Source organism: Gossypium hirsutum, chromosome A11 (assembly GCF_007990345.1).
Source record: "Gossypium hirsutum isolate 1008001.06 chromosome A11, Gossypium_hirsutum_v2.1, whole genome shotgun sequence".
NCBI classification, from domain to species: domain Eukaryota; kingdom Viridiplantae; phylum Streptophyta; class Magnoliopsida; order Malvales; family Malvaceae; genus Gossypium; species Gossypium hirsutum.
In genome coordinates, this window is record NC_053434.1 from 52,656,504 (window position 1) to 52,674,425 (window position 17,922).

The 17,922-nt window shown below is 39.7% G+C and overlaps 2 protein-coding genes across 2 annotated transcripts; both read left to right on the forward strand.

The window, feature by feature from the left end:
- Window positions 1–8,438: 8,438 nt before the first annotated feature.
- LOC107931259 (uncharacterized) lies at window positions 8,439–9,461 on the forward strand. The gene is made up of 4 exons (XM_016863106.1): window positions 8,439–8,617; window positions 8,852–8,938; window positions 9,033–9,117; window positions 9,237–9,461. The coding sequence occupies exons 1-4, from the start codon at window positions 8,439–8,441 to the stop codon at window positions 9,459–9,461; spliced, it is 576 nt and encodes a 191-aa protein (XP_016718595.1).
- A 4,167-nt stretch (window positions 9,462–13,628) lies between these two features.
- LOC107931258 (uncharacterized mitochondrial protein AtMg00810-like) lies at window positions 13,629–14,141 on the forward strand. The gene has a single exon (XM_016863105.1). The coding sequence runs from the start codon at window positions 13,629–13,631 to the stop codon at window positions 14,139–14,141; it is 513 nt and encodes a 170-aa protein (XP_016718594.1).
- Window positions 14,142–17,922: the final 3,781 nt, after the last annotated feature.

The window sequence follows — 17,922 nt, forward strand, 5'->3', positions numbered from 1 at the left end:
ATGGAACATCATCAAACATACCTTAGCCTAGCTACATGCATGGCCGAATCTCTTCACCTTTCTTCTTCTTTCCTCCTTAAAATTTTTGGCCAAGGATGAACCAAAGGATGAGAAAATTTTTCTTTGTTTTTCTTTCTAGTTTTTGGCAAGCATGAAGATGAGAAAAGGATGAACAAAATCCCCCCCTTTCTCTTCTTTAGCTCACGGCAATGGGGGGGACAAACACTACACACACATTTTTTTTCTTTTGTTTTCCATTTCTTTATTACCCATACTCCTTATTTTATTCTTCCACTAACAAAACATGTTTCATGACATGTTTTACCCATCCTTCCTTGTCATGGCCGGCCACTACTCTTTAGGGGGGGGAATTTGACATGCAAGTCCCCCCCTTTGTCCACATGCACTAATAGGTCCTCACACATTGACCTATCACATTTTAGAATTTTCTCACATAAGTCCTATTGACTAAATTCACATGAAATCAACTAAATTGAAGCTTGAAATTTTCACACATTCATAATTACATATTCTACACAATAAGTATCACATTCAAACATTTCGGTGACTCGGTTTAGCGGTCCCGAAACCACTTCCCGACTAGGGTCAACTTTGGGCTGTCACAAATAAATGTAACACCCCTCACCCGTACCTGACGCCGGGATAGGGTTCGAGCCATTACCAGGACTTTTCATTTTGAAACGTACCAAATTAGGTTACCAAGTTTTACTCAAATTTTAAGCTTTTCATCCATGAACAACTCGTCCCTTATATAGGCCTTCAAGGCCTATAACATACCTAGAGGCAGTGCGGGACAAATTCGGGTACGTTCGATAAACCTTGTGCTCCTTAGGAAATTTTTCCTTATCATAAAGTGTCAGACGCCCGTGTAGGTGGGCCATGTGGACTGACACGCTAGTGTGACTTGGGGCACGCCCATGGCCTTCAGCCGTGGGCGACACTGACTTATCAACATGGCCATGGCACACACCCGTGCTGCTTGCCCCTGGACGACATTATCTTTTTAACACAGCCATGGTGCACGCCCGTGTGGCCTACCCGGGTACAACTTTGAGCTAAAATTTTAAGTGTAGGGGACACACAGCCATAGCACACGCCCATCGGAGAGAATCGTGCATCACACACGGCCTAGAAACACGCTCGTGTGTCTAACCATGTGGACTCTAATAGGCTATTTTCCAAGCCTTTAGTCACCCCTTTCTACTACCTGTGCTTAGTGGTTACCAAATTCAAAGTAAAACACAATTATACACTTGTAAATAATCTTGATTAAACTAGATGTATGGAAACCTCATATCATTGGTTTCATACATGATAGGTTATTTCCCATTTAGTGTTTATGGGTTCCCATGTCACTTTAATTCATCCGAAATTGGCTCGTTCATGTGACTTATTGCCAATTGGTAACGGCCCATCACTTGTAAATACAACCATGCATAAATTCGCAGGTCATAGCCTACTTCAATTAAGCCAATTTTCGTGGCCATATACAAAGAGATAAAAATATTTTTACATGCCTTCATTTGGCAAATCAAATGACACATATAACAAAACACTAAAAAATACTATACATGCCATTGAACAAAACAAACAAAGTCTTTATACCAAAGCTTGTCTAGTTGATAGTGTGTTGACTCTTCAATCGTCTTCCAATCCTTTCGAGTCCTTGAGCTCTGTGAGAGAGGGAAAAAGAGAGGGGTAAGCATTTACATGTTTAATAAGCTCGAATAACTGGAAAGTAAACTTACCGAGTAATTAGCATACATCCATATTTAAATCATGAAATCATCAATTATGAAACGATTCCCTATCACATGCACTCAATCAATGAGTTAGTTACATAACAAAGCATCATGTAATTTATGTAGATGAGATCATCATTCATCATCTTATTGACATACATCATATTAATCCCGTTGAGTTTCTAGGAAATCTCAATGGAATACCCATTATCTGTCAATTCTTATGAATGATTATTTCACATATATGCATTCCCGCGAACCTCACATCTCATGGCAGAATTACCAGTCTAGGCTAAATCCCCCATATCATGAACTCATAAGGTGATGTCGGGATTACCAGTCCAAGCTAAATCCCTTATAACGACAGACACCCTTAATGAGCTCGGATCTGAATTACCAGTCCAGGCTAAATTCAGACCCTAATCAGATTACCCGTCCGGGCTAAATCCATAATGCACACATATTCTTCGGTAGGCTTGATCATTCAAGGAAAACCAGTCTGGGCTAGATCCTTTTCATACTTGAGATCATGGATTATCCGTCCAAGCTAAATCCTTATTGCAACACATGCAGGATCTCCTTACACATATCAATGAGGGTTTATCCATCGAATTCCCTTTTGTCAACCTCATCTGAGACATTTTTTACATGTTACCATCAAATATGCATTTCTATGATATTCCATGCTAATAATGAATGCAATCATCATGCATTCATAAATCATTCAGTTATGCATATTAGGGGTTTACTTTAAGTTATCCGAAATTAACTGGTATTCTTTTCGGAGTTGTGTTTCGGTTATTCCGAAACTTGCGTTTCGATTATTCCGAAACCTTGCGTTTACCTCGATCGACCTCTAGAATTTGTTCCTCGGGGTCTATAACAACAAAATTAACTCATTAATATAATGCATGATACGTTTCAAGTTTAATATCTACCCCGGTCCAAATGATCGTTTTTCCCCTAACCTTTCATATTTTTACAATTTAGTCCCTAGGCTCGTATAATGAAACACATGCACTTTCTATCTTACCCAAGCCTAGCCGAACACTTTTCCTTCTTATTGTAGCCCACATTTTCCATTATTTTCTCATTTCTACCACACATTTACATATTTTGCAAAATAGTCCCTATAAGGGTTTTTCATGAAAATCAACTAGGAAAAGATGTATAATACACATTCATCTTTCATATTCCTCCATAATCCATCAAAATACAAGCAACTCATGCATGGGTAAATTTTTAAACATGAACCCTAGCATGAAATATGGGTAGAAATGGAGTGAGCAAGCTACGGAGATTTCAAAAATACAAAGAGCATGAAAAACGGGGCTTAGGAGCACTTACTATTGAGCTTAGAAAGCTTGAAAACCCTAGCTATGGAAAACCTTGAAGTTTCGGTTGGACAAGGAAGAGAATGGGCTGATTTTGGTTCATTTTTTCCCATTTTATTTCATTAAAATACCAAATGACCAAAATGCCCTTAAGCCATTTCCTTAAAATTATATCCATGCAAGCCCATTTTTGTCCAAAAACTTAGAATTTGGGCAAATTGCTCTCCAAGACCTTCTAATTCATAATCCAAAGCAATTTCATACAAATTGCTTCTAGAATCAAGTTTTAAAATTTATTCAATTTAGTCCCTAATTTCCAATTGAACACCTTACTCAAAGAATTTCTTCATGAAACTTTAACACATGCATATACTCATATTCTAGGCCTCATAATAATCATAAATTAAATATTTTGATGTCAAATTTGTGGTCCTGAAACCACCATTCCGGCTAGGCCATATTTCAGGATGTTGCATGTACTATGAAGCAGATTGGGGTGAAGGCTTGGAACACACCAAGTTTATGACTCGCCCAAAAAATGAACGTCTTTATGAGTTTTTAGCACGAATAAACCGTGAGTTAGATGAGGTCCGTGGCTGAATTGTGGGTAGATCACCTCTCTGAACCATCGGTGAAGCATTTGCAGAAGTTAGAAGAGAAGAAAAATGTCATCTTGTCATGATGGAAAACTCAAAGGAACCTAAACCTATGACACCTCTTGGCAACCGGCCTACTGAGACCTCTACCCTCCTCTCCAGAGGTCCACAGCCACAAAAACCACATATTGGTAATGATTCTAGATCAACCAGACCATTGTGTAACTACTGTAACTGTGTTGGTCATACAAGGGAAAAGTGCTTCAAACTCCATGGCTATCCTGAAAAAAAATAGAAGGATAATAAGACTGCCATGTTATCCTCCACTACTGCAGATGATGTTCTCGATGTTCGCCTAACCAATACCCAACTTGAGACTTTCCATAAGATACTTGGTACTTCCACTGCTCATGGATCTCTAGTCACCCATGGTACTACCCTCAATATTGCCTTTGAATCTAATAATCAATCCTCTTGGATACTCGATTTGGTGCCTCCGATCACATGATAGGTAACTTTACTTTGTTTCACACCTACTCCCCTTGTCATAACAAGTCCCGAATCCACATAGCTGATGGTTCTCATTCACCTGTGGCTGGAGTAGGAGATGTACAAATAAAAGAGATTTTTTTCTCTCAATAAAGTCCTATATGTCCCAAACTTGTCTTGCAATTTAATTTCAATCAGTAAAATTACTAAGGATGAAAAAGTTCTTGTTGAATTTTCTACAATTGGTTGTGTGATACAGGAACAGAAATCGGGGAGGATGATTGGCACTGCTAAAGTTGATGATGGACTATATGTTTGGAATAAATACAGCACACAAGGAGGATTGGCTCTATCCACTTCAAAAGAAGACATGATTATGTTATGGCACCGTAGGTTAGGGCATCCAAAATTTTGTATTTGAAGAAACATCTTCCACTATTATTTCGAAATAAAAGTATTAATTCTTTGAAGTGTGAAATTTTCCAATTATCCAAACATACCCGTGCGCCATACCCATTAAAACCATATATCCAATCCCATCCATTTTCATTAATCCACAATGACCTATGGGGAGCCAGCCGAGTGAAAAATATTACGGGGGCTAGGTGGTTTATAACATTCATTGATGATCACACTAGGGTCTGTTAGGTTTATCTCCTCAAAGAAAAATCTGAAACACCCAAAGTATTCCAAAATTTTCACTCAATGGTCCGAACCCAGTTTAACTCTACCATACATACTCTCCACACTGACAATGGGAGAGAATACTTTAACTCTGTCCTAAGCCCATACCTTTCTAACCAAGGTATTATACACTAAAGCTCTTGTCCTGGCATTCCTCAACAAAATGGGATCTCCGAGAGAAAAAATTGACATCTCCTTGCTGTGGCTCGAGCCATAATGTTCACCATGAATGTTCCAAAATACTTGTGGGGAGAGGCTGTCCTCACTGCCTGCTATCTCATAAACTGAATGCCATCAAAGGTCCTCAATTTCCAAACACCTCTAAATACCTTTCTAAAGGCCTTTCCTCTATTTCGTGTTCCTAATTTTCTAGCCAAAATATTCGGTTGCAAAGCTTTTGTCCATAACCATCAACCAAATCAATCCAAACTTGATCCTCGACCCCACACCTACATCTTCATTGGATATTCCCCCACACAAACTGTAACAACCCGATTTAGGGCCTAGTCAGAACAGTGGTCTCGGGATCACAAATCTGAGGTTAGAAAATTATTGTTATTATTTTTATGAGGTTATGGTATGATTATATAAGTGCATGTAAATTTTGGTAAGTTAATTTTAGCGATTTCTAGTTCAATTTCGAAAAATGACTAAATCGCATAAAAGGAAAAAGTTACATTTTAGTACCCAAATATGTTAAATAGTTAAAGAATCAAAATTGAGGGCTTTTAAAGGGAAATTACACCATTTTAAATAGTGTTAGCCGGCCATGGAGTGAGGGGAGACAAAATTGTCAAAGTTAGGTGAAGCTTATGTCATGGGTTGCGAAGGGAAACTTGCAACCATGATAGACTTGTCCGATTTATCACTTTTGAGGGAGGTAATTTGGCCCAATCAGTCTGGTCCAGTGCTTAGAGAGATTGAAAGCCCATCTCCGGAGCTTGGCAAATATGGGAAGTAATCTTCAAAGATATGCTTGGCAAATATGGAAGGAGATCTTCAAAGATATGTGATCCTAAACTTTAATCTAATCTTTAGAAGATACGATTCTGTAATCTTAGATATTTGATATCTTGATAGCTTTAGATCTTAGCCATTGATGTATTTCGATCTCTACCGTTGATATTGGGAAAGCTCAACTATAAATAGAGGCCTTTCCCTCTTATTGTATTCATTCAGTGATTAATATAATTTTGAGAGCATTCACTCAAACTTTTCTCTCAAGTGTTCTTATTTTTCTGTGGCTTTTGTTCATCTTTCAAGATCATTCTTACTTTTTTCTTCTGCAGTTTTTCGTGGGTTCTTTAGAAAAGTTCTGTTGAATCCTTATTTGTTGCGAGATAGGATGACTTAGGCATTCTTGAGCGAAGGAACGCTTAAGGCCGCACAGATTGCTTGCAAAAACTCTAAGTCCATGACAGTTGGTATCTGAGCAAGCGTTCGAAGGCATTATTGAAAGATGTCGAAAGAAGTTGCTGAGAATGTTGATGGAATTGAGACTCGTGGGAAGGCTAGGAAAGCTAGCCGTTCAGGGACATACTGTCAGCTTTGAAGGATCGAGTTGTCACTCTCGAGGAATCCATGGGGGATACCAAGGAGAGGATTGACGATGTCGATTATAGGCTTAATGATGGGTTGTAGTCTATGCAAGCGCAGCTCAAAGAGTATGTGTTGGATAACGTTGAAAAGCTGACAAGCAGGGATGATGCCATCGAGATTATGATGGCTGGTAAGACTGATGCCATTGAGGCTATGCTAACGGCCTTGAAAGAGGAGATTGCAGAGCTCAAGGGTGAACCCACAATCTACAAGGCTGCTTTGGGAAATGGAGGGTTGGCTGCTGTCACACCCAAGCCCAGTGTGGATGTTCCCAAGCCAAATAAGTTTAAGGGAACAAGGTCTGAAAGAGAAGTGGACAATTTCCTGTGGGGAGTCGAGCAATACTTCCATGCCAAGGGCATTGTTGATGATACCACTAAGGTAATTACTGCTACTATGTATCTTGCTGACGTCACCTTATTCTGGTAGGTCCACCGATATGAGACGTGGTGGGACAAAAAGTGGAACTTGAAAGGAGTTTCAATACGAGTTCAAAGCATAGTTTTATCCTAAGTATGCCGAGGACGAAGCTCGAGAAAAGTTGCATTGGCTTTTGCAACATGGCACTGTGAGGGAGTATGTGCAGGAGTTTAGCGAACTCATGCTTCAAATTTTTTATATGGGTGAGAAGAGGCATTCTTTTCCTTCATGGATGGGTTGAAACCATGGGCGAAGCAAGAGTTGCAACGTCGAGGAGCCCAAGAACTTACCAAAGCCATGTCTGTGGCAGAATCATTGGCTGAATTTGGTGAGAAGAAAGACAGGCCTGAGTCCTTTAAGCCCAAGTCCCAGCCAAAGGGAAATAGTGGGGGAGACAAAGAAAGGCCCCCTAGAAATGACAATGGTAAGAAGCCTTGGGACAAAAGGAAGAGTGGGCCTGTAAGGTGCTTCCATTGTGATAGCCCACACATGATTAAGGATTGTCCAAAGAAGGCTGCGCTCTCCGCTATAGAAGCAAAAGTGGAGTCCGATGTGGAGGATAACAATCTTGGTTCAATACTAGGGGGTGTTGAAGACAAGATGAGTCATGGGCTAATGTTTGCAGACATCATGGTAGCTGAAAAAAAGTTTGATGCACTTGTAGACACAGGGGCATCTGATTTGCTCATGTCTGAAGGGGCTGCTTGCAAACTTGGTCTTAAGATTGAAAATGAGCCAGGTCGAATCAAGACGGTGAATTCAGAAAGTGTTCCAATCAAGAGGGTCGCAAAGGGAGTAAACCTCTAACTTGGTGATTGGACTGGTAAGGCATCTATCAAGGTAATACCATTTGATAACTATGATTTCATAGTTGGATTAAGTTTCCTTGATCGGGTTAATGCGTCTATTTGCCCTTCTAGCAATTACATGGTGATTTTGGATTCGAACCACCGATGCATGGTGAGATTCACAAGAAAGGGGAGCCTAGAAGGAAAAACATTATCCGCAATCCAATTTGCTAAGGGGGTACGTAGAGAGGAAGTCTCCTACTTAGCCACTTTGAAAATCGAGGAAATTGGTAAGACCGTGGGTGAGATCCCTAAAGAAGTGGGCCAAATATTACAAACTTTTCGGGATATGATGCCTACAAAGTTGCCAAAGAGTTTGCCACCTAAGAGGGAGGTGGATCATAGTATTGAATTGGTGTCCAACATGGTGCCGCCAGCTAAGGCTCTGTATCGAATGTCCCCGCCAGAATTGGAAGAACTACAGAAACAGCTGAAAGAGCTTTTAGATGCGGGATTCATTAGGCCATCTAAATATCCATATGGTGCACAAGTGTTATTCCAAAAGAAGCATGATGGGTCGTTACAGATGTGTATTGATTATCGGGTCGTAAACAAGGTCACCGTGAAGAATAGGTACCCTATTCCCCTTATCACAGATTTTTTGATCAGCTTGGTAGTGCGAGATGGTTTACCAAGTTGGATTTAAGATCGAGGTACCATCAACTTCATATAACAGAGGGGGACGAGCCAAAGACAGCTTGCGTGATGCGGTATGGTTCGTATGAGTTCTTGATGATGCCCTTCGGACTCACAAACGCCCCAGCTACATTCTGCACCCTGATGAATAAGATACTTCAACCTTTCCTTGACTGTTTCGTGGTTGTTTACCTTGACAATATTGTGGTGTACAGTAAGTCACTTGACGAGCATGTGAAACATTTGAGGTAAGTGTTCCAAACTTTAAGGGAAAATAAGTTGTTTGTAAAGAAGGAAAAATGCTCCTTTGCTCAACAAGAGGTGCCATTTTTAGGCCACATTTTGGGAGGTGGCAAGATCTGGATGGATGAAAGCAAGGTGCCGGCTATTGCTGAGTGAGAGGCCCCAACCAAGGTAACAGAGTTGAGATCTTTCCTTGGGTTGGCAAACTATTATTGACACTTTATCGAGGGCTATTCTAGAATTACTGCACCATTGACGGATATGTTGAAAAAGGGCAAGGTATGGGATTGGAATCCTCAGTGTGATAAGGCCTTTAATCAAATGAGGTACGTACGGATGCATCAGATTATGCCATTGGGGGAGTTTTGATGCAAGATGGGCATCCAATTTCTTTTGAGAGTCGAAAGCTTAATGAGACAGAACGGAGATATACGGTCCAAAAAAAGGAGATGACCGCCGTGGTGCATTGCTTGCGCACATGGAGGCATTATTTATTAGGCTCCTGGTTTGTGGTCCTTACCGAACGTTGCCAACAGTTATTTTCTAACCCAGAAAAAGTTGTCTCCCAAACAGGCTCGTTGGTAGGTTTTTCTAGCGGAGTGCGATTTCACAATGGAATATAAGCCAGGGAGTGCAAACATTGTGGCTGGTGCACTTAGCATAAAGATGGAATTTGCGGCAATCAGCCAACCTAATGAGTCCTTATTGGAATGCATTCGAGAGGGAGTGTCCCATGATCCCACAGCTAAAAGCTTGGTTGAGCTTGCCAAGAAGGGGAAAACGAGGAGATTTTGGCTTGTAGCTATGAAGGGGAGTTCTATGAGGGGGACACTACGAGGGCATTGCTAGAACAAGTGGGGGAGAATGTCATGGGTTGCGAAGGGAAACTTGCAACCATGACGGACTTGTGTGATTTATCGCTTTTGAGGGAGGTCATTTGGCCCAATCAGTTTGGTTCAATGCTTGGAGAGATTGAAAGACCATCTTCGGAGCTTGGAAAATATGAAAAGTAATCTTCAAAGATATGCTTGGCAAATATAGAAGGGGATCTTCAAAGATATGTGATCCTAGACTTTAATATAATCTTTAGAAGATACGATTCTGTAATCTTAGAGATTTGAAATCTTGATAGCTTTAGATCTTAACCATTAATGTATTTTGATCTGTACCATTGATATTGGGAAGGCTCAACTATAAATAGAGGCCTCTCCCCCTTATTGTATTCATTCGGTGATTAATATAATTTTGAGAGCATCCACTCAAACTTTTCTCTCAAGTGTACTTATTTTTCTGTGGCTTTTGTTCATCTTTCAAGATCGTTCCTGCTTGGTTCTTCTGCAGTTCTTCGTGGGTTCTTTAGAAGAGTTCTGTTGAATCCTCATTTGTTGCGAGATAGGATAACTTAGGCGTTCTTGAGCGAAGGAACGCTTAAGGCCACACGGATTGCTTGCAAAAACTCTAAGTCTGTGATAGGGTTACCAATTTTGACTAGTTTCATTTTTAATAAAAGAAAAAGAAAAAGAAAGAAAGAGCTATCATCTTTTCTCCCTTCCTAGCTGAAAATATTAGAAAATATTTAGGGTTTATGAGCTTGAAATTTCAGAAACTTGAAGCACTCATAAGTAACTGATTTTGATAGTTTCTCTTAATGATTTTTGCATTTTTTGAGACCCTTGAAGCATGAGCTTTCAAATGAGGGTGATTTCTTACAAAATAGTCAAGAGTTTAGGATTTTGCCATGGATGTATTTGTGATATATGCTGAGTTTTTTTTATGGAAGAATATGAGTCCTAGTTGTGTTATAAACAACTTTTGTGAAAGATGTTAGCATGAAAACACCTAAAGGGACTATTTTGTATAAGTTGCAAAATAGGTGGTTAGTGTGTGAAATAGTGAGAATTTGGATTTTATCTAGTAGTAAAAAGAGTTTAGCTACGCTTGAAATACAAAGAAATTCGATAAAAATCGATTTTTGAGCATAGGAGTAAGATGGTCATTTTGCCAAAGCCTAGGGGCAAAATGGTCATTTTACCAAAGTTGTGAATTTATGAATGCCTAATTGTGTTTAGTGACTAAATGGATGCATATTTTTACTATAGATCAAGATTTTCCAAAACCGAGCCTAGGCCGGGGAAAAGCCAAGAAATTCGAATAAGCCGACTAGTCAAGAACTTTTTGTAAACCGAGATAAGTTGTATTCATATTGTCATTGAATTGATATTATACGAGTTGTTAAGTTATAAATTGAGAATGCCTTGTAATATTTGAGATAGTAGAAATATCCCATTGAAACCTTAGGATATGAACTGGATATTAGTGCAAAGACATTGGGTGATTTGTGCGCCAGTGTAAGATATGTCCGGGACATGCTTCTGCCACATTATGAGAGCCAGTGTAAGACCATGTCTGAGACATGGCATCGGTACAGAGATGAGTGCCAGAGTAAGACATGTTTGGGACATGCATTGGCCTCGACAGAGATAGCCAGTGTAAGACATGTCTGGGACATGCATCAACATGCATATATGAGAGCCAGTGTAAGACCATGTCTGGGACATGGCATCGACAATTTATCCCATGTTGAAGGTTCATAGAATATCCAGTAGTATTCCAAATGGTTCAATGGTGAAAGTTATAGTTCAATTTTGATAAATAAAGGATGATCATGTTGTGAGTGTTACAGGTACCTATATAATAAGCATGAGTAACGAGCTGAATTTAAAAAATGAGACTCGAGTAGATGATAATGAGTAAGTTAAGTTATGTTTACATTTGACCTATAAGCATGATGGCAAATGGTGAGATTGTTGTTGTATATTTATTTATATGCAACTTACTAAGCTTTATGCTTACTCTTTTTCCTTTCCCTCTTCTTTCAGTATGCCAGGCTAGCTTAAGGATCCCATAAAGTCAGAGATATGGATCACACTATCTGCCACAACACTCAGTATAGTTTGATTTATATTTTTTAAGGTGGCATGTATAGGGCTAGACTAGGATGTTGTATTAAGAGAATTATTCATGTATTTTTGGCTTAAGTCAAAGGCCCTTCACTTTGTATCAAGCCTGGAATAATGGATATTATTCATTTTGATGAATGCATATAATGTTCTTTCTATGGATGAATTGGTGTCCATTGTGATGAAATTTGTATATTGACATGTACTTGTGTAGGTTGTGTAAAATGGGTGACAAAAATGGCTTGGGAAATAGCCTAGTTTGTCCATACGAGTAAGACACAGGGGCGTGTGTCTAGGTCGTGTGTGACACACGGCTCATGCCCATGGGTGTGTATTATGGTTGTGCGTCCCCTGCACTTAAAACTTTAAAGTCATTTTAGTACAAGGGCAGGCCACACGGACGTGTGCCCAGGCCGTGTCATAAAGTCAGTATGCATGCTAGTAGTGCATGGGCAAAAGACACGGCTATGTGTCTTGACTGTGGGAAGGGCACGGTTATAGGACACGGGCGTGTTCTTGGGCCGTATGGTTTTGACAGAATGCCCATGTTTTCAGACGCGGGTTTGGAACATGGGCGTGTCCCTAGCACACGGTTGTGTGTTCTATACCCACAAGGGCGTGTGGAGCCTTGATGCATGAAATTTTCTAAGTTTTTCATGAGTTCTCGGTTGGGTTCTGAACCACCCTGGATGTATGTTTTGGGCGTCGTAAGCACGTATATGAGACAGATTGGTTGTGAAAAGAGAAGTTTTTAAATTGTTTGAGATTTCACGGCCCAGTTTTATACAGTTGGTTGAGTTTAAGTCAGGTAGCACCACGAATCCTATCCTAGCGTCGGATACGGGTTAGGGGTGTTACACAAAAAGGCTATAAGTGTTACTCACCAACCTTGCACCGAATGTTTGTCTCTTGGGATGTTACCTTCTTTGAAAATGAACCATACTTTGCAGCATTTCATCTTCAGGGGGAGACTTTCAATGAAGATGAGACCCTTAATACTCTCCTCATTATACCTCATGATCCTACCACTACTATCACAAACAAGCCTAACAACCAAGGTGTATGGTAATCCCAGATTTAGATATTGTTTCCCCTGTGCAGCAAGAAGTTAGCATAACCTTCCCAATAACAATACAACCACCGAAGTGCAACAGCCCCCTGATCAAGGAAAACAACAAAAATAGGTTCCCAAAATACAGGTTTACTCTCGACGAAATCATTCTCTTGAAACTGATACAGCAGTGCCAATTGCATCCCCAACCAAGGACTATTCTGAAATAGAAGCCTCACCTCCGTCACCATCCATCTATCTTCCAATTGCAGTTCAAAAGGGCACAAAGAGCTGCACTCAACACCCTATTTCTCAGTTTGTGTCCTACGGAAATTTATCTAAGTCTTACAAAACTTTTGTGACTATTGTTGATTCTGTAAAAACTCCAAAAAATATAGAAGAGGCTCTTGAATCAGCTGAGTGGAAACAAGCTGTGATGGAAGAAATGAAGGCCCACAAAAATAATGAAACATAGGAAGTCTCAGATCTACCTAAGGGAAAAAAATAATAGGATACAAATGGATCTTCACTACGAAATTTAAACCTGATGGCCGTATTAACCGATACAAGGCTCGACTAGTGGCTAAGGGCTTCACCCAAACTTATGGTCTTGACTACGATGAGATGTGTGCACCTGTTGCCAAGCTAAACACCATTCGAGTCCTCCTATCTCTTGCTGCCGACCTTGATTGGCACTTGACTCAATTGGATGTAAATAATGCTTTCCTCAATGGGGAATGAAATGAGGAAGTGTACATGGATTTCCCACCCGGGTTTGAAGAAAGCAAGGGCCAAGTGTGTTAGTTGAAGAAGTCCTTGTATGGGTTGAAACAATCTCCATAGGTGTGGTTCAGCCGATTTGCAAAAGCTATAACCAGAAGAAATTACATTCAAGGGCAGGCATACCACACCATGTTCTACAAGCACTCAGAAAAGGGAAAATGTTGCATCCTCATCATTTATGTGGACGATATAATATTAACAAGAGATGAATCAAGCTAAATTATGAGGTTGAAAGAATTTCTTAGTACAAATTTCGAGCTTAAAGACTTGGGAAATCTTAAATACTTTCTTGGTATGGAGGTATCAAGCTCTCAAATAGGTATTTCCATCTCCCAAAGGAAATATGTTTTTGATCTAGTGTCAGAAGTTGGTTTGATGGGATGCAAACTAGCCGAAACTCCTATGGAATTTAACCTTAAATTAGGAACTAATAAGGATGGAGAAGAAATTGACAAGGGGAGATATCAACGACTAGTAGGAAGACTCATCTACCTATCTCACACCCGCCCAGACATAGCCTTTAGTGTGAGTGTTATCAGTCAGTACATGCATGCCCCGAGGGAGAAGCACCTGGAAGCTACATATAGAATATTAAGGTATCTAAAGGGAACTCCTGGTAAAGGCTTACATTTCAAGAAAACTGCCAACCAGAATGTGGAAGTCTACACTGATGCAGACTGGGAAGGTTCTGTTAAGGATAGACGCTCTACAAGTGGCTATTGTAGTTATGTTTAGGGGTAACCTCGTGACGTGGAGAAGTAAAAAATAGTTTGTTGCAGCACGCAATAGTGCAGAGGCAGAGTATCGAGCGCTATCTCATGGTATATGCGAAGGAGTTTGGATACAAAGACTTATGGGGGAACTAAAAGTGCCTTACACCAGGCCTATGAAGATGTACTGTGACAACCAGCTAGCTATCAGCATAGCACATAATCCTGTGCATCATGATTACACCAAACATGTGGAAATAGATCACCACTTTATAAAAAAATACACTCAGGAGAAGTGTGCATCACCTACCTACCTACTAGACAACAAGTTGCAAACATGTTAACTAAAAGTTTGAACAAAAACATGTTTGAGGAACTTATTGGCAAGCTGGGTTTGATAAACATCTACACTCCAGCTTGAGGGGGAGTGTTGGAATTCCTAAAATTAAGGGCAGAAAACTTACCTTAATACTAGGAGTTTCCTTGTAAATAGAAACTAATCTCAGTCACTTGTTCTTAGGAAGTTGCTGTTTTTTAGGGATTGTTTGCTTGTTTGTGTTAATTCCTCTCTTTGTAGCTGTAAACTAATTAGCAGAATGACAACAATTTTTTCTCTAAGTTTGTTAAGCAGGGTTGGTAATTTTAAAACATAAGGTTCATTTTGAGTCCACATGGTTTGTCACACGGGCGTGTGACCAGACCGTGTGAGACACACGGCATGCACACGGGCATGTTTCTAGGTTGTGTGTCCCCTGCACCTAAAATGCTACAAACAGGTTTACACACGGGGTAAGCACACGGCATTTTCCTTGACCATGTGAAATTAATGAATTTATAAGCTATAAGTCAGAATACTCCACGGGTAGAGGACAAGGGCATGTCCAGGCCGTGTGAGCCACACGTTTGGCCTCCACGGGCGTGTCATAAAAATTACACGGGCATGTCACATTAGCCACACGGGCATGTGGTACTATTCAAAAGAAGAAATTTTAAAGTTTCACGAAAAATTTTCTATGGTTTTGCTTGAGCCCCGGTTTGATTTAATTATACTTAATAACTATTGTGGGCCCATTAAAGCTATGTTTGGACGTATAGCACTGCATTTGTTCTTGTTTTATGTGTAAATGTACTGTAATGATCAGTAATGCTCTATAATCTTGTTTCGACAACGGGACATGGTTAGAGGGTGTTACAGTGCTCGTGCTTTAGATTTAACTGTTGAGTCTTTTGTAGTACCTCGGTTACCACTGACATTGCCAGGGTGACGGGGTGGTCTACCTCTCGAGGCGGGATGACTCGGCTTCGAAGTTTGATCAGTATCTTTTTCAATCCTTTCTGGGCAATCTTTGAGGAAATGATCAAGAGAACCACATCGATAACATGCTCTACTTCTCAAATGACACTCCCTAAAATGAAATTTGTTGCAATATTTACATTTCGGTTTGAGATTATCAATACTTCCAACACTGGTTACAGATGGAGACGAGGATCTCGGGTTAGAGCGTTGAGAGCCCCGCTCTCTTCTAGAATATCCCATAGATGTGGTAAAATGATCATGGTACTTCTTTGATTTCTTTGAGGCAGATGATTGTGACTTGCCTATAAATCTTTTACTAGAAATTCGGGCTTCTTTCTCTGCTTGTTTCTTTTCTTTACTTAATTCTTCGGCTTTATGTGCTCGATTAGCTAGTACTACAAATTCCCTCAATTTAAAAATTCCAATTAACAGCTTAATATCTTCATTTAATCCTTCTTCAAAATGTTTACGCATGTCAGCCTCGGCCGGAGCCCATTCTCTGGCATACTTACTCAATCTAACGAATTCTTGTTCATATTCAGATACAATCATGTTTCCCTATTTGAGCTTTAAATTTTATTTCTTTTTCTGGTCCAAAATTTTTTGACTGATATACTTCTTTCTAATTTCAATTTGGAAGAATTCCCATGTAACATTTTCTCTTTGTACAACTGAAATCAAGGTATTCTACCAACAATACGCTTTATCTTTCAGCAGTGATACAACACATTTTAGGCACTCAGCTGGTGTACAGGATAATTCATCTAAAACCCTGATGGTATCTTCCAACCAAAATTCAGCTCTCTCTAGACCATCATCGACAATAGCCCTAAATCCCTCTACCCTACACTTACAGATTTTATCTACCGGAGGCTTACTGATTCTACCAGGTTCAACACCTTCTAGCACCTCAGGAGTTGATGAGTAGGTGGGGGAGGCTGTTGTACAGCAGGATTTGTTCTCAAATGTTTAGAGAACCACTCATTCATCGTTTGAAAGAATGCTTCTTTTGCCTCCTCAATTCAGCCTTTAGATACGAACCTTCTACAACTACTAGATGTAACCCATTGAACGGAAGCTTGAGTACTGCTCTCAGCTTCCTCGGATTCAACTCTAGCTTGGTTGGATGACATTGCTATATGAAAAACATATTTAAAAATAGTCAGGAGATATCACACAATCAAAAAATTATATAATGGTATGTATAGCTAAACTCATTATTGCTACATTAGTCCAAGAATCAACTAAACTGTAGCTTTGATACCAATAAATGTAACACCCATCACCCGTATCCATCGTCGAAACAGGGTTACGGAGCATTATCAGAGTTTATAAAATAATTTCATGTAATTCATGTCATTTACTATTCACATTCAAAACTAATCATATTGTCCCTTGAATGGACCTTCGAGACCCAATTTAAACATTTGAATCAAGTTGGGACTAAATCGGGAACTCAGAATTTTTTTTGTAAAGTCTAAAATTTTTCTTATATATAGGGGTCACAGGCCCGTGTGGGTAAGCAGTGTGGCTCACACGGCCAAGTGACATACCCAAGTCTCAGGCTGTGTTGGCATTCAATGTGAGGCACATGGTCGTATCTCAGCCTGTGTAACTCTCTGACTTGTGCCACACGGCCTGCCACACGCCCATGTACTAAGCTATGTGGTAAATTTAATTTTCAAAAATTAAGTGCAGCTTTCACACGTCCAAGACAAGAACCCGTGTTCTAGGCCGTGTATCACACATGGTTGAGACACATGTCCGTGTCTCTACCCGTGTGCCAAATTATGAGCATTCTGTTTCTCGAATTTAAGATGCAGGGGATACACAGCGAATCCATATGCCTATGTGCTAGGCCGTGTGTCACCCACAGTTAAGACACACACCTGTGTGGACAAAATAAAGCCATTTCCTAGCTTTATTTCTCACCCAAATTTTCCAACAACCTATACCAATACTTGCAAACTGTAACACCCCAAACCCGAGTCCGATCGCCCATTTGGGTTAAGGAGTATTACCAAACAAGCACAAAATTTCATTTGACTATATTCAAAAGAGTCATCTCAAGTTAATGGATACATTGATTCATTCTTAAGTTCAATTCACGTTAAAACATTTATAACATAAATGGAATATCAACCAAACATTTATGTTAACCAAGTGAAACACATATAGCAACTTAACAAGCCATTTTCGCATGGCTATACATATATACATCACCAAAAATATACTTATTTAACATCAAAAGCCAAACCTATACATGCCATTATCAAAGTTCAGCTACAAGGGTACCGAATGGGTTTAGATAGTGTGGACGACTTCGACTTTGAGAATCCCAAGACTGATAGCTAACGAACAAGATCTATAAAACAGAGAATTTAAACGACAAAGTAAGCATTTCGATGCTTAATAAGTTTTAAGTAATGAAATCATTTAAAACTAAAGCATAACATTCATAAGGCTAAATAAATACATATATGCAAAATCCCATAATCATGTTACTTCA